The 26,065-nt window shown below is 42.6% G+C and overlaps 2 protein-coding genes across 7 annotated transcripts in view; one reads left to right on the top strand and one right to left on the bottom strand.

Annotated features, from left to right (window-relative positions):
* The window catches only part of DIS3L (DIS3 like exosome 3'-5' exoribonuclease), a 23,999-nt gene extending 11,855 nt beyond the window's left edge, over positions 1–12,144 (top strand). For all 5 annotated transcript variants that reach the window (XM_083713091.1, XM_083713093.1, XM_083713095.1 and 2 more), the window contains exons 6-17: positions 1,931–2,009; positions 3,097–3,276; positions 3,903–4,072; positions 4,165–4,326; positions 5,988–6,235; positions 7,320–7,412; positions 8,318–8,851; positions 9,572–9,726; positions 9,836–10,014; positions 10,776–10,921; positions 11,514–11,688; positions 11,775–12,144. In XM_083713091.1, coding sequence (XP_083569217.1) covers positions 1,931–2,009; positions 3,097–3,276; positions 3,903–4,072; positions 4,165–4,326; positions 5,988–6,235; positions 7,320–7,412; positions 8,318–8,851; positions 9,572–9,726; positions 9,836–10,014; positions 10,776–10,921; positions 11,514–11,688; positions 11,775–12,083 — 2,430 coding nt within the window. In that variant the 3' untranslated portion in view covers positions 12,084–12,144. The remainder of the gene's footprint in view (positions 1–1,930; positions 2,010–3,096; positions 3,277–3,902; positions 4,073–4,164; positions 4,327–5,987; positions 6,236–7,319; positions 7,413–8,317; positions 8,852–9,571; positions 9,727–9,835; positions 10,015–10,775; positions 10,922–11,513; positions 11,689–11,774) is intronic.
* Positions 12,145–12,353: 209 nt separating this feature from the next.
* On the bottom strand, positions 12,354–23,589 carry TIPIN (TIMELESS interacting protein). Of its 2 annotated transcripts, XM_083713280.1 has the most exons (10): positions 23,407–23,589; positions 22,701–22,818; positions 22,374–22,537; positions 20,660–20,812; positions 19,701–19,794; positions 18,349–18,424; positions 17,351–17,473; positions 17,188–17,251; positions 15,488–15,691; positions 12,354–13,897 (listed from the first exon to the last, which is right to left on the bottom strand). In XM_083713280.1, the coding sequence occupies exons 4-10, from the start codon at positions 20,787–20,789 to the stop codon at positions 13,764–13,766; spliced, it is 825 nt and encodes a 274-aa protein (XP_083569406.1). In that variant the 5' UTR covers positions 20,790–20,812; positions 22,374–22,537; positions 22,701–22,818; positions 23,407–23,589; the 3' UTR covers positions 12,354–13,763. The 2 variants fall into 2 exon arrangements, with proteins under 2 accessions (XP_083569406.1, XP_083569407.1); XM_083713281.1 differs by lacking the exons at positions 22,701–22,818; positions 23,407–23,589 and having other exon boundaries at positions 22,128–22,451.
* Between the last annotated feature and the right edge of the window lie 2,476 nt (positions 23,590–26,065).

Here is a 26,065-nt window from a genome sequence, read left to right on the forward strand (position 1 = left end):
TTTCTGTGAAATGCTCAGAGGATAATGATTAGAGTAGGGATATAAAACAGACAACCCTGGGAAACTCTGTTCCTGCAAATAAGCTCCCTTTAATATCAGTTGGCTTGGTTTCCCCCTTGCCCTTTTGCCCCATAATGGACAGTGTCTCTGTGGGAAAAGATAGACTGGAGTCTTTTGCTGAAATGTCGGCGGTGGCCTTTATAGCTCATTACAGTGTTGATGGGGAAAGAAGCAAGATCAGTTGCAAGATCTGGCATTGTATACAGAAAGTATTTATTTCAGTTAATTTGAATCCTGCTCTTCCCATCAAAGATGCCAGAGCAGCTAAGAAGACAAAATATAAAAACACTCAGAATCACATCGTTAATAAAATGAGCAGAGTGGACAGAATGTTGCAAATTTTAAAGAAGAAGAAAATAGTAATAAGCCAGCCAGATGGCTGTACAAATATTTGCTAGAGCAAACAAGTCCAGGAAGTGACAAAAAGTTGCTAACAAGGATCCAAATGGATCTCCTGGGGTAGGTGAGTTCTGTAACCCAGGTACAGTGGTACCTCGGGTTACATACGCTTCAGGTTACATACGCTTCAGGTTACAGACTCCGCTAACCCAGAAATATTACCTCGGGTTAAGAACTTCGCTTCAGGGTGAGAACAGATATCGTGCTCCGGCGGCGCAACGGCAGCAGGAGGCCCCATTAGCTAAAGTGGTGCTTCAGGTTAAGAACAGTTTCAGGTTAAGAACGGGCCTCCGGAATGAATTAAGTACTTAACCCGAGGTACCACTGTACTCCCACCAAGACAGCTTCCCCATCTTCCCACCAACTGTGCCTCGGACATAGGCAGAATACACTAGAGCTGGAGTTGCCATTGTGGCACCCATGGGTGCCATGGCACCCTTGAGGTCTTCCCTTCAGGCCTTTGAGCTCCCCACTGCCCTGCCTCGCTCACTGCCCCCTTGGTCCTAAGGTGGTGAGAACAATGACTTTTTTCTCCATTGAAAAGTACACAGAGCTGAAAAAGGAAGTGGGAAGAGTGACCCTCCTTCCCACTTCCTCTTTCAGCTCTATGCCTTTTTCAAGGCTCAGATTAATCCTATTGTATCTGACTTTGAACCGTGTGCCCCGAAAAAGCGAAGTGTGTGCATATGCACTTTCCCTTTTCCTGTCTCTTGGGTGCTGATCTGGGAGTGTGGGGAGAGAAGTGATCAGAGGTGTTAATGCCCACAGCACTTGCTCAAAAATCCAAATGTGTCCTCCGGTGTAAAAAGACACTAGAGAGTTTCTTCCACTGCGTTAACGGGATTGGCAGGCTCTTAAAAGAATTGGTAGCCCTTAAAAAGTTTCCAAGTCACTTAACAAACAGAGCTTTGATGCTGATAACCTGGACAGCGTGGTAGGCATTGCAGCCGAAACAACAGGACAGCCGCATGGCCCAGCAAGATGGTCCCCGTCAGAACTTTTGCAGCAGCGTTTTGAGCCAGGGAGGTTTCTGAATGCTTTCTTGGGACAGTTCCACAGGTGGTGCATTAAGGTAATCCAGACAAGAGATAGTGAGCATCACTGTGACCAAATCCATTTTCTCCAGGCATAATTTGGCAGGTTAACTGGGCAAAGGCATTCCAAACTACATCAACCACCTGGAACCTCAAGCAGCAATGCTGGCTCCAAGAGCACTCCCAAACTTTAAAAAGGATTTTTTAGTTGGAGTGCAACTCCATCCAAAACAGGCAGCAGCAATTCTCATGATTGGTGTTCTTTCTGGGCAGGAACACCTCTGTCTTGTCCAGGTTAAGTTTCAGTTTATCGGCCAACATCCTGGGCTCACTGATTCCAGACAACGGTACTGTAGCAAGTACTACAGAGCCGAATTTAACATAGCCTTGTACATTTGTATTGGCTGTGCCTGGTTCTGAATTTTAATTTATTCTAGGGGGTCCTGAATGTGAATAAGCACAGAGCGCAGGTTGAAGCATTCGTCCGACTTCAAGGAGCCAGCAACAAAGAAAAAGGTGAGAACAAATTCCATGCTTTCAGTTTGGCTAGTGAACTGGGCTTTGCTAGGTTTTTACTTCTCCAAAGCTTGGCTTACTTTGCTGGGTCTTCTGGGTCTACTTTGCCATGCAGGCACTTACTTTTCTGGGATGCGCTCGCTCTCTCTCTCTCTATCTCTCTCTCTCTCTCTCTCTCTCTCTCTGAGGTTCCTAGAGGTCTAGACCAGGAATAGGCAAACTCGGCCCTCCAGATGTTTTGGGACTACAACTCCCATCATCCCTAGCTAACAGGACCAGTGGTCAGGGATGATGGGAGTTGTAGTCCCAAAACATCTGGAGTGCCGAGTTTGCCTGTGTCTGGTCTAAACTGAACAGGTTGCCTCATAATGGGAGCTGACTAAAGGGCGGTAGCCTCATACTTAGTAGTTTCTTTATTCCTCACACTGCTGCAATTCTGCTTTAGAGCAGGTATTCTCTTGGGTTTCAGCTGTCCTCTGCAATCAGGTTTTACAGATTCTCAGGGGTAGATCTATTTGCCACTTTCCACAGAACAGTGGGGAGAGGAAATAAATAATGTGATTTATTTCCTAGGGTTCTCCCTTTGCCAGGAAAGCCCCCTCCAAATGATTCTCCCTTAAATGATCAGATCAATATTTCAACAGGAAGGGATTGGATTGTGCTCAAAATGAATAAGGGGATGTCCTGCAATATGGGACAGTTCTTTGAAAGTAAAGGACACTTGGCAGCCATAATATTATGTATAGTAATCCAGTTATTCTCTTGACATAGAATTTATGTATACATCTTTTTACATGCTGGAGTTTGGCCCTATAAATCTCTATATGTGGTTTTTCACATTTAGTTATGAGAGTGGCTTTATGAGTTTCAGAGTTTCCTCTTGTATATAGATGAACACCAGTGATTAGGAAACGGGCAGTGTGGCTTGGAAGCTGTGTGCATTCTTAAAATTTATTTATTTTTCTGTGAGGCCAGCTAAGTCCTTTTTATATAAGAAAATGCCAAAAAAAGAACAAGACTTGGAGAAATAGGAATCTGCTGTCTGCTCTAGGTTCCACTGAGTCATTCCTCCTTTCTTTGCACCCAGATCTCAAAAATGATGTCCTCATTTACGGCACCAAAGCTCGGAACAGAGCAATTCATGGTGACGTGGTAGCGGTTGAATTACTCCCCAAGAGCGAGTGGAAGGGACGGACTGCCGCCCTTTGTGAGAACGAGACCGAAGAGAAGACTTCTGGGGAGGTTTACGGTGAACCTATGCCCACAGGTAAGTGTAGAGAGCAAGTTACCTGAAAGACTGTTTGCCTCTGTAAAGACGTGTAAAAGCACTTCAGTCACCTGGGGAAAATCTACCTGTGGCATCGCACCCTACAGAACATCATAGGGCTGTGAGCTGGAAACAGGCATTTCCACCTACATTTCCATGATTTGTGCTTTGCAGAACAAATTCTGAGCAAGAGTCATCACTGACATCATGTTAATACGCATTGCTACCCTGTTCAAGCTTTAGCAGCCGCTCAGCTGACAACTTTTTAGTTGTATTTGGTTTACTTGGTGTGTGTTGAAGTTTGTAAATCGTAGTGGTGGTGTCCCTTGGGCCTGAGATTGTTATTCCAATCTTGCTAGGAAGGGCCATTGTAAAAACAAGCTCATATTTAAGAAGAAGAAATTATTGATCTTGTCTGAAATGCACTGTAGCATTGTAAAGTGGCAGGCTAGTCCGGTAAGAACACTTTGCAGACCTACTGTATCATTTTATCAATTCCCTTATTGCCTCTTGGGCATGATAGATCTTCCTGTAAATGGATTTATCTATAATATCTTCCTTATCATGCACTTTGCTTCTGCTTCCAAGGATTGATGTATAATCACAGCATTATTCCACTTTCAAAGGTAAAGTCGTTGGCATCATACAGAAGAACTGGCGTGATTATGTGGTCACTTTTCCATCCAAAGAAGAGAGCCAGTCACACGGCAAAAATGCACAGAAAGTCCTTGTGACACCTTGGGATTACAGAATCCCCAAGATCAGAATTAGCACGCAGCAAGCTGAGGCTCTACAGGTAAAACGGTTCCTTGGTGCATAAATATCAACCAAGTTCCAATCTGCATTTGCTAATCATGGGTTTTCTGTTGACTTGGTGTTTCACAACAGGACTTCCGGGTTATCGTGCGTATCGATTCTTGGGAGTCGACATCAGTGTATCCAAATGGGCATTTTGTGCGTGTTTTAGGGCGGATAGGAGATCTTGAGGGAGAAATTCAGACTATCCTGGTGGAAAACAGCATCTCTGTGAGCCCCTTCTCCGAAGCGCAGGTTGGTCTGCATTTGCTTTTAATACTTCAGCTGGTAAATGGTAATTGTATACTTGTTCCCAGTGGTTTGGTAATAGCATCAATTGGTACGGTGTAGTCTGTTCAATTGCATGAAACACATACTAGGTGTACTGGAGAAATGCCATACTATTTCAGGTGGGTGATGGTCTATGTGAATGTTGTTGTTTTCTGTTTGTTTTTGTATTATTATTATTATTATTATTATTATTATTATTATTATTATTATCATCAAGGCTGGCCCAAATCTTCCATACAAAGGTAACCTCAGACAAAAGCTGCAACTGAATTCTGCAGCCTTTGTAAATGGTGCAAATTTGCTTATTTTTTGGGAAGGGGAAACTGTTCTGCTTCTGTTAGTCATAGAATTTGCAAGAGCTCTACAGTGAAATGTATTTCATAGTGAAAGTGGAGATTCTTGACAGAGGCGTTGCAGCTTAAGGATTGCCCACCAAACAAAGACAGACCTCTTCCCAAGAATTCACACACCATTAAATAGATGTGATTGATGTATGTCTGTTTCAAATTAATTTGCTGTAAATTACATTTCATTGTCTTGTTTGAATGATGTCGTTGTGTTTTAACCTTTGGGAGCTGACCTGTGATGAAAAGTGGCATAGAAGTAAACTATAACTGAACCTGGCATGGAGAAGCTCAAAAAGGTCTGCAAGACCTTTGCCAGTGCTGCCTAACCACTACCAGCTGGCATTCAGCAGGTTCCGCCTGCTCCCTTTCAAACCTATCGCTACAGCTGAGGGCTAGAAACCTGCTTTTAAAATCAATAAATAAAACTCTATGCTCTCAGGGTGCTGAATTCTGCAAGTTCCACATTTGCTTGATGTAGCAGACCTGTTTATGGCTCTCTTGCTTTTAGTGGTTTGAGGTAAAAGCAGCTTTTATTTATTTGTTTATTATATATATATCCTGGCTTTCCTCTTGGAATGGTGACATATGTGGTTCTCCTCCTCTCCATTTTATCCTCACAGGGTAGGTTAGGCTGAGAGATGATGACTGGCTCAAGGTCACCCAATGACCTTCCTGGCTGAGTGGGGATTTGAACCCTGGTCTCCAAGGTCCTAGTCAGACACTATAACAGCTATAGCCACCCAGAGGGACTGGGGCAACCCAGTCAAATGGGTGGGGTACAAATAATACAATTATTATTATTATACAGTACAGTCATACCTTGGTTGATGAACGCCTTGGCACTCCTGCCTTTTGGCTCCCGAATGCCGCAAACCCAGAAGTGAGTGTTCCAGTTTGTGAATGCTTTTTGGAACCCGAACATCCGCCGTGGCTTCCGATTGACTGCAGAACCTTCCTGCAGCCAATTGGAAGCCACGCCTTGGTTTCCAAACGTTTTGGAAGTTGAATGGACTTCCGAAACGGATTCCATTCGACTTCCGAGGTACGACTGTACGAAGCACTGCAGAGTTGTGTTAGAGCAGTGAATTTAAGGTGTCATGTTAGAAAAGCAAACTCTGCTCCTTGCACTGAAGGGGTCTGATGTATTGTAATTTCAGTATAAACAGGGGGCAAAGCTGCCTCCAGCAGATTTTACTCGCTGACTCTTAGGGAGGATACAAATGAAGTGTTATTTTTTCAATCTAAAATCTCTTGACGGGCAAGACTTTCCTCCTGCAGATGTGTGAGATGCCAGTTGTTATCCCAGAGAAGCCATGGAAAGTGGCTCCAGAAGAAGAGCTCAAGCGTGTGGATCTGAGGGATACCCACTTAGTCTTCAGCATTGATCCAAAAGGCTGTGAAGATGTGGACGACGCCCTGTCCATTAGAACCCTGCCTAATGGAAACCTGGAGCTTGGGGTTCACATTGCAGACGTGACTCACTTTGTGGCTGCAAATTCTTACACGGATATTGAGGCAAGAGCAAGGTGGGTTTGATTCTGGGGTAGAAGCTGGAAGCTTTAATATTTATTGTCGTAATACAGTGGTACCTCTGGTTGCGGATGGGATCTGTTCCGGAGCTCCAGTCGGATCCCAAAGTTTCCACAACTAGAGGTGCCTGTTCTGCGCATGCACACAGTGTGATAGAGCGCTTCTGCGCATGCGGCAAAACCGGAAAGATACTTCATATACATAACAAGGATACATAACAAGAGGGGCACATAAGTAGAGGTACCACTGTATATATAAACCAGTTAAAACAAAGTACCTAAGTGAACAAGGTTATATAAAATAACATAGGAAAATCAATTTGAAAACAAGATTGTAAAGCATAATAATAGTACTTCATTATAATCACATCCACAACATAGAATTAAAGCACTTTGACAGTCATAGCTTCCCCCAAAGAGTCCTGGGAATTATAGTTTACCCCTTGCTGAGCTGCAGTTCCCAGCAGGCTTAACAAACTACTTTCCATGAAGGGGAAGTCATGACTTTTAAAGTGCTATAAATGTATGGTATGGACCTGTATATTGTATTATCTGCAAGGGGGGAAAATGAATGATTGTTCTTTTGATAGTGATTTCAATAACCAATACCAAGAATGTAATGAACAGTAGTGACTAAATACTGCTGCATGGGAGATGGCAGAATCAGTCACTCGTGTCATCAGAGGGAAATCTTTTCTTGTAACTGTGAAAGCTCTATTTAGATGTACAATTGCCCAAAATTGATTTTAATATTTTTGCTGCTGTTTTAGGCTGAAACTAATCTTAACATGTATGCTTGGGGTGTTTGTTTCTTACAGCTGCCAACTGCTCTTATTCTGAATTAACAGTAGATATCAATATAAGTCGCCCCACATCAAAAGGGATTAAAGCATGGCTATTTTACGCATATACTAGTGTCACTGAAACAAATGTCTCTTGTCTACATTATAAATGGCCCGTCCTAAATTGTTTATCATTTGCATTAGATAAACCAACCGTGTTGCAATATGCTTCCAAATGTTCTGAAACTTTAAAGATGTGCAGTAGGAGCATTATAATAATCATTTCTCCAATTTCTCAGGGCTACTACTTACTACTTAGCAGATCGTCGTTACGACATGCTGCCTGCCGTCTTGAGTGCCAACTTATGTTCTCTTCTTGGGAATGTTGACAGGTGAGCTCTTAGCACTGACTTACCCTAGTATCTCAGGTATTAAGACAAGTTCTTGGTGTTTTGCTTCTTCCTAGCCCTGGCTCTTTGGGAGACAAAAATAACCTCTTGTAGCATTCTAATATTCTGCAATTTTTCTCAGTTTATGAGAAAAGTTTCATACACAAAACATTCTAGCGTGTTTTGCAAGCACAGAAGTTTGCCCATTATTAGAATCTATTAAACTGCACGTACTTAAAATATAACTACTGTATTAAATCAATTTCTCCGTCACTAACCATTGTCTTTTCTCCCCTGTACTGAAAATTGAAAGGGTGGAAACTAGGGGTGAACTTCATGTTTTTTCCAATGACTAACAAGTGGATTTTGCTAACACAGCTGTTTATGATACATAAAAGCAACCCATGTTATGAATGTCAAACCAACTGAACTGTTTCTCTCTTGCTCAAAACTATTATTATTTATTGAAGTTATATATCTCCCTATACCTGGGGGGTCTCAGGCGGTTCACAGAATAAAATCAAGATATAAAACCACAAAATACATAATAAAAATAAAAACAACAACCCAATAGCCCCCCCCCCCCATTTTTTTCAAAAGGGCATAGGATGTAAATCAGATCAACCAAAGGTCTGGTTAAAAAGGAATGTTTTTGCCTGGCGCCTAAAGGTGTTTAATGAAGTCACCAGGCAGACTTCCCTGGGGAGAGCATTCCACAGACGGGGAGCCACTGCAGAGAAGGTCCACTCTTGTGGTGCCACCCTCCGAACCTCTCAGGGAGCAGGCATACAAAGAAGGGCCTCAGAAGATGATTTCAGGGTCTGGGTACAGGTAAGTTGGTATGGAAAGAGGCTACATGATGGTCAGTGTTGTCATTTATAAATCAGCAATGTTGTTTTATTTTCAAGGTATGCTGTGAGTGTCATTTGGGAACTTGAAAAAACTTCCTATGAAATAAAGGAGGTTTGGTACCACAGAACCATCATTCGCTCTTCCTACAAACTGTTTTATGAGGCGGCCCAGGCATTGCTGGATGGAGACTTGACAGTGGCCGATGAAATTCTGGAGCTCAAAGATATGGGCGAAGATATGAGGAAACAGAAGTTAGACGAGCTGATCTGGGCCATAGGGAAGCTGACCGATGTCGCCCGGCATATTCGAGCTAAGAGGGACAGCTGCGGAGCGCTGGAATTGGAAGGGGTCGAGGTCAGAGTGCTACTGGATGACAAAAAGAACATCGATGACCTCATCCCTCGGCAGCCGCTGGAAGTCCACGAAACAATTGCCGAATGTATGATTCTCGCAAACCATTGGGTGGCCAAGAAGATATGGGAGACTTTCCCTCACCAAGCCCTCCTGCGCCAACACCCACCCCCACGGCAGGAGTTTTTTTCAGAGCTCCGAGAATGTGCTGGAACAAAAGGCTTCTTCATAGATACACGGCAAGTAGAATGGGGGCTTACCAGTCCAGACCTTCTTTAAGCTTCAGAGTAGTTGTTTTCCAAAACATCTCAAAGTACATTGCAGCTCTGGGTGCCCAAATGATCTGCATTTTCATAAACAGGCTGGGCTTATGCGTTGTTTATTTAATTAATTTATATATTTATATACCACCGTTTATCAAAAGATTCCAGGGCAATATAGAAACATTAAGAACGTATTTTACAATTATGGCATTGATATGCCACTCCAGAACCTGAGTTATCTTCTGGCAGCATTTTCATTGTTGTATATTTACAGATAAGGCACTTTGGGCTAGGAAAAAGGCTATTACGATCTCTCCAGCTGCTCTACCCCTCTGTATTCATAGTCTGGTTGCAGGGTTAGAAGGCAGCCAGCTGGAGCTTGCCATAGAAGAGGTCTGTTGCAGCAACTTGAGTTTTGGACAGAAGTGGTTTCAAAGGTAGGGGAGGAGAGTGGCTTGGAAACTATTCTCCATCCGCTATCCACTGCATCTTTAAAACCTTAGAGCTAGACCCCTTAACAACTGGTGTAGCACTGGAATTGCTCTGAGTTTGTCTGTGCAGGTAAGTCCAAGACTAATTTTAGGCCAGGTTGGTGGCGTGGGTTCATTTGTGAAAGTTGTAATAAGAAGCATCTACATTACTGAAAAGTTCAAATAAATTTATTTTCTGTTATCATTAATCCATTCATTTTGATAGGTCGAACAAAGCATTAGCTGACTCCCTGGATAAGGCAGTTGACCCATCTGATCCTCTGGTGAACAGGCTGCTGAGATCTATGGCCACACAGGCAATGTCTAACGCCTTGTATTTTTCAACTGGCTCTTGCCCCAAAGAAGAGTTCTTTCACTATGGTAACTGCTGTCATTTGTTTCTTTGTGTGTTTTTAAAATCCCAGCTCCAGCTCCCCCACTATTGTCTTCATGGCCTTTGTGTCCATTATTCCATCCTATTTTGCGGCAGGTCTTGCTCTGGATAAATACACCCACTTCACTTCACCAATCAGAAGATATGCTGATATAATAGTCCACCGGCTGCTGTTGGTGGCCACTTCGAAAGGAGATAAATCAGGCACCAAGGAGAACTTGCCTAGCAACAAAGAACTTGAAGAGCTATGTAGACATATCAACAACAGAAACAGGGTAAGGCGATTAGTGAGCATGCATTTGGGTGTTTATGCGAGAGATTCTCAGAGAGGCACATTTGACTTAGGCCACCATACATTAAAAGCACTATGATACTGCTTTTTAAAAAATCATGGCTTTCCCCCTAAGAATTATGGGAGCTGTCATTTGTTAAGGGGGCAGAGAGTTGTTCGGAGGTCCCTATTCCCCTCTCGGAGTAGTTTAAAAACTATCCCTCTTCACAGGGGACTCTGGGAATTGTAACAGTGGAATGGGATTAGGGGTCTGTGAACAATTCTTAACACCCAACACAAAATACAGCTCCAAGACTCCTTTGGGGAAATCATGATGAGTGCTTTAAATGTGTAGTATGAATGTGGACTTACTGTGAAGGTTGATTCACTGCAGTGAAGATGGGAAGTTATTTTGGGGGAGATTTGTCATCCCACTTGCTTTGGAAGCAGGCCAGTGCTAATAAATCACAACGATTTATGCAAATAATTACATTAACCTAAAGAACATAAAGAAAAGGAAGAGAATGGACAAGACAGGAAGTCATTCCCAAGCTTAAATGTTCTGGGACCCGGCTGCCTAAAGAACTGCCTCCACCCATATGAACCTACATAGGTTTTAAGGTCATTGTCTTGGGCTATGCCGTCTGGTTGACCAAAAACATCATAGGCAGGGCCTATCAAAACATCATAGGCAGGGCCTTTTTGGTAGTGGCACCAACACAGTGGAATCCCTCCTTTCTAATCTAAGTTGCTTTCTTTGGATAGGCCTCCCAGCATGCCCAGAAGCAGTCCACTGAACTTTTCCAGTGTATGTACTTCAGAGATAAGAGTCTTGACAGAGATGAGCAGTGCACAGCAGACGGGATTATCTATTCAATCCGAACGAATGGCGTGCTTGTCTTTGTGCCAAGGTAAGTCAACTGTAGCTTGATGCCAGACAAGCAAGTCCACATGGCAAGTTGCCTATTTCTGGGCAATCTGGAACACACGGGAAGTATTACAGCATAGCAGTTGGATTTGGTGGGGACATTTTTCTCAAATGACGTTGGGAGGGGGGGAAGTTGAATTCAGGAATCTAGGAAGCTGCCCTATTCAGTCAAACCACTTCTTTCTAACCAAATGCTGGTAGCAGCTGTCCCAACGTTTCAGACAGTTTTTCCCCAATTCCAATTGGAGATGCTGGATTGAACCTGGGAACCTGTTCAGAGCCTGCTCACTACTTAGATACAGCCCCCATGTGACCGTGCTTTGAGCCCCTGGCATAGGGTGGGACAGAGCTCCACTGAGTAAGTTCTCCTGCAACAGAGACTGCCTAGACTTCCTGTTTGTTAAAAAAGGATGTTTTGTAATACTAATTGATACTTATTTTACATTTATTTTTGTTTTCTACTAATAGTTTTATTGAATTTTCTAAAAAGAGGTACTACTGACTCAGGCTTTTTAACGATAAAGTTCACTGGCAACCGGATACTTTTTTTGGAACCTAATCTCTTTCTGTCACAGGTATGGAATTAAAGGGGCAGCCTATCTGAAAAATAAGGAAGGGTTGGTTCTCTCTTGTCAAGCCGATGGGAGGTGCAAATGGAAACCTGGTTGTCTCCAGCGCTTTCCTAGCAAAATTATCTCTGCTCCCACAGCTGAGGATTCTGTTACGCTGAACCTTTTTGACCATGTGGCGGTATGTAACGTATCTGCATTGAAATTACTCTCCTGTAACACAAGGAGGCAAAATAGAATCTTACTGTGTGCTTTTTCCACCCACAGGTAAAAATTTCTGTACAGAGTTCTCGTTGCCATACCGATCGCATTCAGTTGCATATAACAAGCTGCAAACCTTACAAGACACCAGAGTTGGAACTGTCTCAAAGTCCCCACATATCTAGAACAGATTTGGTACGGGAAGTAACGAAGACTGTGGAGGAGGCCCAGCTTGCTAATGACAAGGCCAAAACAAAGATGATAGAGGAAGAATATGAGGAGTATCGCCAGACTCAGGGTGTGAGCCTCTATCACTTGTTGGAGGAAATCAAGGAATTGGCCTTATTGGATGTATCTGCAGATAGTGGAGCATGAAAGCTCTCATGCAAGTGCTGTTCATTTGGCCTGTCCTAAAAAAAATTCTAATATTTCTAAATGTGTTAATTATTTCAGTTGTCTCGGCTTTTGGTAGAACATGGTATAATACAGTATCTCTATGAAAACAGGCAGCTATACATTAAAACACACTTGTAGCCATGGATGGTAATGAGATAGCACTTTGCGCCTTCTGTGAATTGAGTACATAAAATGGCAAATATTTCAAGCACCTCAGGGAATAAATAATAATTTGATATGACAACTAAGTAGCTCTTTAAAATTTTACTCTCTGATAATGGAAGTGACTATAAAGAAAAGAATGTTAAGCGCTTCCCATTAATTTATATCCAGTATTTAGCATTTGGGTTGTTTTTTGTTTTCACCACCATTGAGTTGTACTCAAATGTACCTCCGAATTACGAAACCATTATCAAAACTCTTGAGTAACAACTTTAGCAATGAAGCATATAAGAACTAAGTTTAGTTGAGATTTTGTATTTTTCTTTCTTCAGCCTTTCAGTTCAGACTAAAGTTTCCTACCTGCCATGTGGAAACCATCCAAGCTATGTGCAGGAATTCAGGATGGGATGAGGTGGCAGGAAAGGCTTATCTGAATCAACTCAGTTCTCATTCTAACACTGGATCGTGCCATTCTGTTACACTACAAAGTAACCTTCCAGATATCCCAAACCATGCTCCTTTAATGAGCACTACTTTTATAAGTAGCGTGTCTAAAAGCTTGCACATAGATATCCCCATGCCACTGAACATTACCTCTGTTCTACGAGATCAACCTATACAATATTTACCTATGCAGTATATTAGTTGCTGCTTCTGGTAGCAGACCAAGATCTCCTGCTTCATAGCAGATTTCCAACATCTTTATTTCCAGTGTAAAATATGGACACATAGCACAAGTATTTCACAATGTGAAAGTTATAAAAGATTTTAATGGCAGAACTATCATTGCTTTGGTCTGCTTTCTATATGTAACATTTTATAACATCTACTGTGAGAATGGTGCTTTCTCATTGAAGGATTAGCAGCCATTACTTTTAATTCAAGCTTCAACTCGTCTCACTTTCAACTGAGAAACACCATTTCCAAAGTGGTGGATAAAGAAAAGAAAAAAATCTGAATTACAGAACTCTCACTGAAAGGCCAAGTTAGCATGCAACATGAAGCCAAACTATAGCTTAGCGTGAGCAAGCAAGCATAGTGGCACAGAGTGAAAATCACAGCCACTTTACTCCTCTCTGAGTCCTGCTACAGCACTAACCCATTTGAGCCTAGACTTGTATGTCTCACTAGAAACAAGCCACAAGCTGTAACTAAAGCTTGTTCTTAGCTTACTGCTCATGGTTTGATTGGAGAAGACAAACCACAAGTCTAGGTTTGCACAGAACATTAAGACAAAACCATGGATAGCACTACAGGGGTGTAGTCATGCAGCCACAGTTTCCACCTCTTACCAGCACACTTGCTCATTCATGCCTAGCCATGGTTTGGCTGATCTTTACATGTAAGTGAGACCAGTGGAACTGGGAAGAATGATCAGTTGTTCCAGTAGGGAAAAAAACCATTAAAAAAACCACTTTCAAGAGGAGGAAATAACAGGAATATGTGACGTATAATTAGAGATGTTGGTCCTTGGTCACTTGATACAAAAGTTAAAGGTCATTTATCTTCTATACTTCCAATTTCCTTCTTAATAGTCTGAAAAGGTGTATTTCTTCCTTCCACCACAGGCAGGTCGTCTTGTTCCTGAGCCACAATGATGTTACATTCTTCTGTCTGGGTCACATGCAGCTCTATTAGAAACAAAAAAATATTGGCTGTCACCATTCTTGCATTAACTCCTTTCCTCTAATGTAATTGCTTAGGCTCATACTAGCTAGCCCAGTCAATAACTTGAAGTTTTATGAGGTGAGAGAAGCAATCAATTTCTTTAAACCAAACTTTTATTAGGAAGAAAAATGAAGCAATTATCACAAGGCAGGGGTCAAGTTGAAGGAAATAGTTAAATTTAAAACTGAAAAACATGAATTCGAAATGTAAGGAGAAGAATGTTCTGGCCGCTAGCTTTCCACAGAATATTGTAATAGAGATGAAGACACTTTAGTTCAGTCATCAAATGTATGGAAAGAACAAATTGTGATATTTGTTCCTACATAAACTCTCCTTCTCTTTGGTTTTGTGAGTGTGGTACACCTTCATGAAGAAATGTGGTTTAGGCCACTTGGTGAATCTCCACCACAATAAATCTCACTACTAAGTTGAAGGAAGGGGGTGGAGAAGAAAAAATCCTGCTAATAAACTATTCCGCTCTTGTGGCAATCCTTGGTAGCTCATCCACCTAGTAACAAGGTAACCTGAATCTTGTTCAGGTGAAGACAAAGGCCAGCTGTTTGATTTAATTTCCCTGTTTATGTCAAGTTGGCAGGTTTTAGTGTAAAAGGGCAGTGCATATATAGAACTAGCAATAAACCAGTCATCACATGAACTTCCTGCTAATCTGAAAGTATAATGGAATCGCATCACACACACACAAATAACACAAATTCAATTATAGATGATCGGCAGCAAGCTCCTGCAAAAGCTGCTACGAGGACCCGATCTGCAACTGTAAAGATTTGTTCTAGCTTTTTTCTCTACAGTGTGGTGTAGTGGTGTAGTGTGGTGTAGTGGTTAAGAGCGGTAGTCTCGTAATCCTGGGTAACCGGGTTCGCGTCTCCGCTCCTCCACATGCAGCTGCTGGGTGACCTTGGGCCAGTCACACTTCCTTGAAGTCTCTCAGCCCCACTCACCTCACAGAGTGTTTGTTGTGGGGGAGGAAGGGAAAGGAGAATGTTAGCCGCTTTGAGACTCCTTAAAGGGAGTGAAAGGCGGGATATCAAATCCAAACTCTTCTTCTTCTTCTTCTTCTTTCTGCCTCCCTTTGCCTTTGCCTGCCTGCCTGCCCGCCCCCCGCCCCCTGCCATTTGAGCAACAAGCATGGAGAAGATTGGAAAGCCCCTCTTCCTCCTCCACTGATCCAACTCCTCAGGGAAAGCACAAGGGACCAAAGGAGACTCCTCAGATAAGCAGTGATGCCTTGAAGCCAGACTAGGGAGGTAATTTAAGGTAAATTGGATTATACATGAATTTTGCCTAATGCACAGGCTTTGGAACCTAACCCCCATGTAGATGTGATTCCCTTGTACCGTGCACACCACAGCTCACCTATTGAGAGGGAAACTATTTTGAAGGGGGAGAAATCATTTACAAACAAATTTAAAGAAAACCTCAATTATATTTATATTGTCAAAACAGAACCAGATGCTGATTTTTAGCAGGATGTTTGAATTCAAGTATCCCAAAGTATAACCATGAATAGTCTCTATTCATACTTTAGAATTTACCTTCTTGTGACTGACTGTTGAACTGTGTTTTTGCTTGTCTTCTTTCCATGGCTATTTGTCTGTTCCTTTCAATTCTCTGCAGTTGCTCCTCTGTTAGTGTGCTATTTGGGGGCAAACCAAAGTCTTCTCGTGCATTTTGGATTTCAGAAAATAAATCTAATTCTTCAGTGGCTGGATTAGGTCCATTGCTTCCCCCATCCTCACCTATATTGAATGGAAAAGGCTATCAGAAGTTTCCAGGCAAAATCTACACTAGGCTGCTTTTTAAAAAAGTAAACAGATTTATCACCATATTGCTGGAACTACAATAATATTCCCTCATTCAATGGTGCAGCAAATTATAGAAGGAAAGCTACTTGTCCAATGATACAGAAGTGTTAATTCCTGTGTCTTATTACCGTATTTTTCGCTCTATAGGATGCACCAGACCACAAGACGCACCTAGTTTTTTGAGGAAAACAAGAAAAAAAAATCTGAATCTCAGAAGCCAGAACAGCAAGAGGGATCGCTGCGCAGTGAAAGCAGCAATCCCTCTTGCTGTTCTGGCTTCTGGGATAGCTGCACAGCCTGTATTCACTCCATAAGACGCACACACATTTCCCCTTAATTTTTAGGAGAGAAAAAGTGAGTCTTATAGAGCAAAAAATACGGTAATTAGAAAGCAGTCAAAATCAAAAAGGTATCTAATTCCTGAAACAAAATGTCATTCATATTTCCTTAAACCAAAACTTCGTGTTCTCATTCACTCAACATATATGTATGGAACCATCGCACAGAAATCTGGTAACTGGACAGAGGCTGTCGGCAGGATCCATTTTGTTACTATATGTGGCTGCCTAGGGCTGCATTGTATAGCTAACAAATGCAACCAATATTCATTGCATCCACAATTATCTAATTGTTCTGATATCCCAGGAGAGGAAGGCAAAACAGCATATTAATGGTTTACACTTTTAAAGTGAAGTCAGTGGTAGTAGTGACCTTTCTGCTAATCTTTTAGGAAAGATTGTCATTAAACTTCAGGACTGTTGTAGCAATTGCCAAAATTTCTACCTAGCTCCTCTGAGACCAAGCTTCCCAAGACACCACAAAAGTTTACAATTAATATATAATCAAAGGGCTTAGCAAAATGCACAGCACTTAAGGAGACTGTTCAGATTAAATCCTGTATCCTGGAAACAGAACTTATTTTGTCCTAAGCACAATGTGCAATCCAGTGTTTGGACTGCAGATGGATCCCAACAAATACACAAACTTATGGAACGGACACATGTTCCTTATTTTTTAAAAAAAGATTAAATACATTGTTCTAGGGAGGGGCTGAAAGTACATAGTAGTTCTCTAGCTAATTTCCAGTGCATCTAGGACCTGCTACTGGAATCTGCTGCACAGAGTGCTTGATTAGGTAGCTCTTTAGATCTAGAAAGGCACTTCTCAAGTCTTTAAGCAAAAGTGCAAGTTCAGGAGCACTCAATACCAACAAGTTATCCCTCAACTGTTAAAGACTTCCTGCGATGCACTATGGCATTGTAATTTTAGCAGCAGACACATGGATTCAAGTTTTTAAAATGAGACCATGCAAGACTGGTCAGCTCAATCCTAAAGGACATCAATTTTGCTGTCAGTTCTCAGTAGCACCTAAATGTCTGACCGTCAAAAGAGAAAAGGATGCAGTGCTAACATTTTCAGTGCATACATGCCTTCATTACTTGTGAATTCTTCATGCAACATGGGCAGGTCAAGTCTAATTCGCTTCAAGCATGCCTAGAATGAGAAGATGTGCCATATGTTACAGATCTGAGTTGTACAGTATTTGTTGCTTTCAGTTAAGCATTACTTTTACTCAGATTGGTTGACACTCACCTGGACTGGTTGTTTACCTCCTAAACTCTCTACTTTGTCAACAAAATCCTCAAATGCAAGTTTAGGGAATAGCCTGTGAGCCCAGTGCTCCATATGCCTCACAAGTGCCTTCAAGTCTGCTTCCTGAACATAAAGAACAAGATACAGTTTAAACATTGGGCGTGCTCATATTGGAAAGTATTTGAAGCTTTATTTCGCAAAGCCTTAAATTCTGAAGTTGTACATTTGGGATGCAAAAGTGTATCTAACTGACAAAATTAATTGTTATTAACTCAAAAAAACAGATTAAAGGCCCTTTCTTGAAGATGCTTGGGGAGTTGCGGTGGCTCAGTTATAGAGCATTTGTTCTGCATGCAAAAAAAAATCCCAAACACCTACATCTCCAGGTTAAGGCAGGGACTGTTCCGTCTAAAATCCTCGAGAGCCACTGTGAGCCAATGTACACCAGTGTTCCTCAGTCTTGTGTCTCCAGAGATTTAAGAACAGGAGCTCCACCAACTGAGATGGTCCATTCAGGTGTGGATTTGTGGTTGAAGACTGGAGATGGCATATCCATCACATTAAATATTCCTACTGGGTTTTAATTATACTTGCATTGACTCTCCCCTCCAGTCTTTAAGATATTGTAAAACAGTATCTTGTCTGGAAAGGATTCGTTTTGATGAATGTATTAGTTAAGTGAGCCTACACAACAATCTTTTCAACAATGAGGCAAATCTTCCTCCTTGCTTTGGCTGCCCTTATACTATTAAGGAAGGCTAATGTTAAATGTAAATTACCCAAAATAGTCAATTTTGTGTCATTATCATCATGACAGAGTGGTAATTCACAACTGATCAACAAAACTAAGCATGTTAGTATTAGAACCCCTAACATTTAATCTAATCCTTTGCTGAAAAACTTCATGTTCGTATGTTCCACACAGCTTATATTCCAGAATACATAATATGCATACAATGGCCACAAAAATTAAGAGAAGACTTCTCAGCATTGCTTACCTCATAACCTTTACCTTTGAATTTTACATTATCAAACATATTCCGCAAAGCTGGAAGTCCTCGCTCTGAAACTAACCTGTGAATGTTAGAAGCGTCTCTAGTTACTTGAAATTTTCTTTTTCAATAACAGGTATTCCACCCAAAACTCTGAAATACGATGCCAATGTATACAAGAGGCATGGTATATGGTCGATCATGGCTTTTGATGATGCACATAATTTTCATGTAAGTAAATGTTTCCAGTTCTGAAGAGGTATCAAAATGCTATCAAACTCTCCAGGGATAGCCAACAGTGTTCTTGTACTACAATTCCCTTCAGCTCGAGTCAGTACGGCCAATAGTCAGGGGTGATGGGAGCTGTAGTCTGGAAGACATGATATTGGCTATACATGCCACAGACGATTTGTTCCAGCAGAATCTACAATACATGTATAAATATGCCTACACACACACACACACACACACACACACACACATATATACATATTTCTTAAGCCAACAAAAGAATTGAACCTCTTTAAAACAAACCATTTACAAATAAGAGTTGCCAAGCCATTATTTGGATGGGTTTTGGCACCCATTTGAGTACTGTGTTGGGAAGAGTGCCCTTGACTAAGCAAGTCTCCAAATGTTTTCTGCTCAGTTCCATTTTATTCTCCTCACTCACTGCCAAGCAAATGATGTGACACTGCAACACAACATTGGCAAATGTATAGCACAACCCATTGCCTAGGCTGATCTACAAAATCACCAATTTATTCATTTATTTAAATATTCATATGTCCTGCCTTTGGGCCCTCACAACAATCATCATAAGATGGCTCACATGATTAACGTAATATAAATTTCCTAAAATTGGGGCTAAATGCCAGAAGCCAGATACTAAAGTCACTGAAAAGACAATGGGAAACTAAACCAAACCAAAGCTATAGTGGGACAAAAAGGTTTTGGCAGCATGTTGAAGTGCCAGTAAAGAATGGACTATGTATTTATGGTTGGAACCCACCCTGGGGTCCTGAAAATAGAGTTCCATGACCTGGACACTGTAACTGAAAGGACATTGTCCCAAGTCCTAGCCAACTGGACCTCTGTGTTAAAGAGGATCTCTAAGGACAATAGCAATGGATGGTGGGACTCAGCAACCAAAGTTCCACTCTAGGGAAGTTCCACTCTAGTAACCATAGGAGAACACCATACAGGTCAACAAAAGGTAAAAACTCTTATGTATATTGGGATGCATCACAAAGATCCAAATTCTAGAAGTTTGGCATCAATTAAAAGGGTTAAGAGCAATAATATGCAACAGAGTAAATAGAGGCACACATAGGGTTAGGAATTTTTTTTATAAATACCTGTCAGCATCTAGTTTAGGCACTGGCCTTTTAACAGATCGCCTTGTAGTCCTAGAAGAATCCTTGGCTTGTGACAATTTGTTTTCTTCTGATTCTGACAAATGAAAAACAACAGATGCTAAAACTGAGAATGTGATTAGATTTACTGAGTGAAACATCCATAGTAATAAACATTCTCATATATTTTTATATACCATATATGAATGCTGTAACAGTCATACAGGCATATTCCAGGAAAGGTGTTTATTCATGCAATGGTGTCTTCTATTTGGTGTCTTATCCCCCTGCTGCTAAACAGGGATAGGAAACCTTCAGCCTCAAGGCCACATTCCCTCATGGGCAAACCTCCAGGGGTACATGACAGTAGTGGCAAATCCATAACATAAATTGGGCGGGGCAACAGTTAGAGGAGTCTTACCTTTGAATGATGGGTTACATTCCTGCCATGCCAGACCCCATCCTGGCAAATAAGTGGCTATTACAGTTCAAGGGCACATTCCAGTGAGGTAAAAGCACCCAATGAGTGCTTTGGAGCAAAGCAGGCAAGGGGCATGACTTTGGGAGAGGGGCATGGCCTAGGGAGAACCCTGAGGCTATAGTCCACATGCTCTATGTTACAGCCTGTTGTGTCAAAGCTAAACCACCTTAAGAAGTAAGTGTGCAAAGTAACTTTCAACCAGTCTTTTTTAAAAAAAAAAACACACACACACCAAACCAGATATAATTTAAATAGGGGTTGTTGTTGTTTAAAAAAACCTACTATGGGCATAAAATTAATTCTCTCCTCGTAAAGTCTAGTATTAGAAGCAAATGTAGTTTCATGGATTCAAGGCGCAAAGCTATGCACACTTACCTCAGAGTAAAACCCTGAACACAGTGGGATTTACATCCAAGTAAACATGCATAGACTGTGCTATCAGGGTTCAAAATGTGAACATTTAGTTCAAGTGAACAGTCACCTCCATTCACTAAGTTGCCTTCAACGTCTCCTCCTGGAGAGTCTGGAGGTGGTAGAGGTAGAAACGTCTCATCCTGGATTTGTTCATATTCAGGAAGATCAAACAAATTGCCATCTATTGGATCTATCATCTTGCGATCCAAAGCACTCTATCCTGGAAAAGTAGCAATGCAAAATTGTAAAATTTTGGTTAAAAAATGAAGAAGGGATAAGGAAGTAGTCATGGATAACGTTCAGACAAAGGGCAGATGAGGTAACAACAACAAAAAAGACACGATTATAAAAGTTGTAGGTTATAAGTTTTATATGTTAGAAAATGACAAGCCCGTCTTGGAATCAAGTATAGAGCAACACAGCTTTCATTCAGAAGGCTGTGCATTATCACCTCATATTCCTGAGAACACTGCACTGTAACCTTTCCTCATAGGGAAGGTGCTCCAGCCCCCTTCATCATTCTGGCTGAACTTAATAAAAGCCCTGCTGAATCAAGTGAAAAGCCCATCTAGTCCAGCATCCTTTTCCTACAGTGGCCAACCAGAAGCCCCAAGGCAGGACCACAGTGCGACAGCACTCTTCCCACTTGGAAACCCAGCAACCAGGCTTCAGAGGTACTTATTACATGTTGCAAAAAAATAAATAAATGAAAGGATCTCAGAAAAGATCTCAGAAACCCTGCTCCACAGTAACTCCAAGCAGGGCTTTCAGTGCGGCCATCTCTGTTCAATGGAACAGCTTTCCTGTTGAGATACCACACTATCTTTACTTTGCAGAAACAACTGAAGACGTGGGTGTTTTTTCTGTTCTGAAGAGAGCTTTCCAAGCAGGATGAATAGATTATGGCTGTCCACTTAGTACGGTATTTGAGAACAAGATCGCTCTCCACCCTCTCGGGTTTCCAGCAACTGGTAACGAAAAGAATCATTGCCTCCAAGTGTGAAGGCAGAGCATAACCATCCAAGTTTGTTATAAATACGGCTTTTAATGCTGTTGTAACCCACCCTGGGACCTTAGGGCAAAAGGCAGGCAATAAATAAAATAACCCTCCTCGCTCACAGCCATGGATAGCCCCTCTCCTCCATGAATTTACCCTATCCTCTTTTAAAACCGTCCCAAGTTGGTGGCCATTAAAAAACCTCCTGTGGGAGGGAGTTCCACAGCTTCACGATGCGAAAGGATTTCCATTTTTTTATCTGCCCCGAATCTTCCAACACTCAACTTTATGGGATGTCCCTGAGCTTCAGAGTTTTTTTTTTGGGGGGGGAGCCTCTTTCCCCTGTGTAGGGAAGCTTTTAATATTTGATGTTTTACTGTATTTTAATATTTTGCTGGAAGCCGCCCAGAGTGGCTGGGGAAACCCAGCCAGATGGGCGGGGTATAAATAATAATAACTATTATTATTATTATTATTATTATTATTATTATTCCTTTCCCTTTCCTCCCACCTCGAGTGATTTCATGTCGTCTCTTACCCGCCTTCCTTCTGAAAGCTGCAACCTTCCCTCAGAGGGGAAAAGCTGCTCCTTCATCCCCTTGACCATGATTTTAGGAAGCCCTTTTCTGGGCCTCGCCCAGGCCCTCGTGAAGGGGAGCCGCCGCCGCCGCCGCTCCTCTTCCTAGTCCAGCCAACCTGGGCCTCGAGCCGCCTCCACGCAAACCCTCCGAGGAGAGGAAGCCCCCTCCCAACCGGACAATACCAACGGAATGGCTTCGCTTACCTCAGGGACAACTTCCCTCAGAAACCGGCCCTCCGCTCCCGCCGAGCAGAAAACGCGGCAAAGCGATGCAGGGGGAGGGGTTTGGGGTTTGGAGGCAGAAGCCACGTCATCTCGCGAGAGCAGCGACACGCGCTCCTCTCCCATAGACTTCACACAGTATAGACCTAACAGGCAGAAGGTGGCAGATGTAGTTTCCGGGTTCATTTTTTCGTTTCGTTTTCTTCCCTGGGGGCAGGGAAAGAAACTCCCACCATACCAAATGAAAAAGAAAAGGGAAAAAAGATTGATGATAAGACTTACTTTGTGTGGATAAAAAAATAGATTTACCTGGGGTATTTGGGGATGGGAGAGCCAAGCGTTCTTTGGCACAACATTGATGGCAGAAAGTGAGGAGGAATTAAAGAAGCTTTTAATGAGGGTGAAAGAGGAGAGCGCAAAATATGGTCTGAAGCTCAACATCAAAAAAACGAAGATCATGGCCACTGGTCCCATCACCTCCTGGCAAATAGAATGGGAAGAAATGGAGGCAGTGAGAGATTTTACTTTCTTGGGCTGCATGATCACTGCAGATGGTGACAGCAGCCGCGAAATTAAAAGACACCTGTTTCCTAGGAAACAACTTTGAGTTCCTAAAAAAAACCCTGTCCCTTCCAAATAAAAATCCCGGCTCGATCGTGCTCGCCCCTGGCTGAGAACGCAACTCTCTTCTCTCTTCAACTGCTCCAGTTTCCATTGTGGAAGATAGTAGAGCATATCGGCACTAACATTTTGCATAGGTTAGGCTATTTTTTATTTTATTTTTTAAACACGCTTCAGGAGCTAATTAGCAATGCAATTCTGTGCATGCCTCTGCTCAGAAATAAGCCCCATTAAACTCAACGAGGCTTCCATCCGAGTAGACACGTACAAGATTGCACTCTAAATCAAATGTTTCAAAAGAAGCAAGAGCTAGAAAACAAGGACTTCTCGATTTCTTGGTGCCTTTTTCTGTTCTGAGGGGCGGGGGAGCAGTCTGCGCCCAACTTCCAATTACCTTGAATTTCCATGTTTATTTCTCCGCCTAGGTTTTACTTCTTCCATCCGGAAGCGGCACTTTAAAATATCTTTTTTTTCTATCTGAACCCGAAAATCGCCTATAACACAAGCGAAGCGATGGGCTGCCTCTCGAGGTCCTAGCTCTATGTTCTCGCTTCCCTCCTTTTCCACGCCGCTACTTTCCCCTGTTGCGACACACAGAACTGTATACGTCACGGCTCGCTTTGTTGCGCTTCGCTTTGTTGCGCTTCGCAGATATTGCGTTTTTGACAATGTGAAGAACTGCAGGAGCTGCTTCTGCTGCTGGGTTGCAGTCAAGGCTGCAGGAGCCTGGACGTGGGTGCAGCGCCTGGCAGCCCTGGTGGAGCTGGCTAGGGCTGGAGCTGGGTTTTTCCCTTCTTGTCCCTGCAGGCAAGAGGGCCAGAGGATGAACTAAGCCCCTAGACCCTCTTCCGCCCTTTCCTTGGGAGTTTTGAGTTCCCTGAGACACCACAATATTTAAATCCATTAAGAGCCCTACGATGGCCTCCAAGCATTCAAGTGAAAGGAAGAGTCGCACGTCCCTCACATTGCATCAAAAGCTAGAAATGATTCAGCTCAGTGAGGAAGGCATGTCGAAAGCCGAGATCGGCCGAAGGCTAGGCCTCTTGCGCCAAACGGTCAGCCAAGTTGTGAATGCAAAGGTGAAGTTCCTGAAGGAAATTCAGAGTGCTACCCCGGTGAACACGCGAGTGATAAGGAAGAGGAACAGCCTTATTGCCGATATGGAGAAAGTCTTAGTGGTCTGGATAGAAGATCAAACCCGCCGCAACGTTCGCTTAAGCCAAAGCCTAATCCAGAGCAAAGCTCTCACTCTCTTCAATTCCATGAAGGCCGAGAGAGGCAAGGAAGCTGCAGAAGACAAGTTTGAAGCTAGCAGAGGTTGGTTCATGAGGTTTAAGGAAAGAAGCCGCCTCCGTAGCACAAAAGCACAAGCTGAAACAGTAAGTGCTGATGGAGAGGCTGCAGCAAGCTATCCAGACGTTCTAGCTAAGATTATGGATGGAGGTGGTGACGCTAAACAACAGGAGTTGCTCCTTACGGGCAAGCAAAGAAAGGGGTTCCTTGAGATGAAATCTCCCCCTGGCAAAGATGCTGCGAACATTGCCGAAATGACAACAAAGGATTTAGAATATTACATAAACTTAGTTGATAATGCAGCAGCAGGCTTTGAGAGGATTGACCCCAGTTTTGAAAGAAGTTCCACTGTGCGTAAGATGCTATCAAACAGCATTGGATGCTACAGAGAAATCTATCGTGAAAGGAAGAGACAATCAATGCGGCAAACTTCACTGTTGTCTTATTTTAAGAAATTGCCACAGCCACCCCAGGCTTCAGCGATCACCAAGGTGATCCGTCAGCAGCCATCAACATTGAGGCATGACCCTCCATCACCAAAAAGATTACGACTCACTGAAGGCTCAGATGATGGTTAGCATTTTTTAGCAATAAAGTATTTTTTAATTATGGGACGCAGGTGGCGCTGTGGGTTAAAGCCTCAGCGCCTAGGACTTGCTGATCGAAAGGTCGGCGGTTCGAATCCCTGCGGCGGTCCCAGCGCCTGCCAACCTAGCAGTTCGAAAGCACCTCCTGGTGCAAGTAGATAAATAGGGACCGCTTACCAGCGGGAAGGTAAACGGCGTTCCCGTGTGCGGCTCTGGCTCGCCAGAGCAGCGATGTCACGCTGGCCACGTGACCCGGAAGTGTCTCCGGACAGCGCTGGCCCCTGGCCTCTTGAGTGAGATGGGTGCACAACCCCAGAGTCTGTCAAGACTGGCCCGTACGGGCAGGGGTACCTTTACCTTTACCTTTTTATTTTTTAATTAAGGTATGTACATTGATGTTTGATTCTTTTAAAAAAATAACACTATTTCACAATTAGTAGACTACAGTATAGTGTTAATGTAAGTTTTATATGCACTCGGAAACCAAAAAAAATTGTGTGACTCGCTTAATTGCAGTGGTCTGGAAACAAACCCACAATATCGCCTGTACTGAGTACCGGTACTTGCTTTGCTCCACCCTACCCATTTGTCTGCGCACACATACTTGGTCGCCTCATTTGCATTCTTTAATACCTGTTACTTTGGTCCCTTTCTGTTGTTGCTAGGCAGTTGCTTGGAGCACGCTTTTACCCCAGTGGCCAGCTAGTGGTAAACTGTGCCTGAGAGGAAACTAATAGTCAAAAAAATAAGAATAATTGTAACCTGAACACAGTCGCACCAACCCTTTCTCCTCTCCCCCCCCCCCCCAGTATACAGAGGTACCTTGGGTTACATATGCTTCAGGTTACATACGCTTCTGGTTACAGACTCTGCTAATCCAGAAATACTACCTCAGGTTAAGAACTTTGCTTCAGGATGAGAACAGAAAGTGTGCTCCGGCGGCGCGGCAGCAGCAGGAGGCCCCATTAGCCAAAGTGGTGCTTCAGGTTAAGTACAGTTTCAGGTTAAGAACGGACCTCCGGAACGAATTAAGTACTTAACCCGAGGTACCACTGTAAATTGTGCCATCTGATGTCCAGACATTTATATGCATTATATTATTTGAATTATTGTTATTTTCTTTTAGATAATCTTTTACAGGATGACATTGTTCATAAATATAATACATAAAAT

Source organism: Podarcis gaigeae (assembly GCF_964106915.1).
Source record: "Podarcis gaigeae genome assembly, chromosome: 14".
NCBI classification, from domain to species: domain Eukaryota; kingdom Metazoa; phylum Chordata; class Lepidosauria; order Squamata; family Lacertidae; genus Podarcis; species Podarcis gaigeae.

Coding starts and splice junctions, on each gene's coding strand:
- TIPIN (XM_083713280.1), bottom strand. CDS start 20,789: ATGATAGATCCAATAGATGGCAATTTGTTTGATCTTCCTGAATATGAA. Junction 18,425..19,700: donor CCTAAACTAGATGCTGACAG/GTATTTATAAAA, acceptor TAACATTCACAG/GTTAGTTTCAGAGCGAGGAC. Junction 15,692..17,187: donor AGAATTCACAAGTAATGAAG/GCATGTATGCAC, acceptor CATTCAATATAG/GTGAGGATGGGGGAAGCAAT.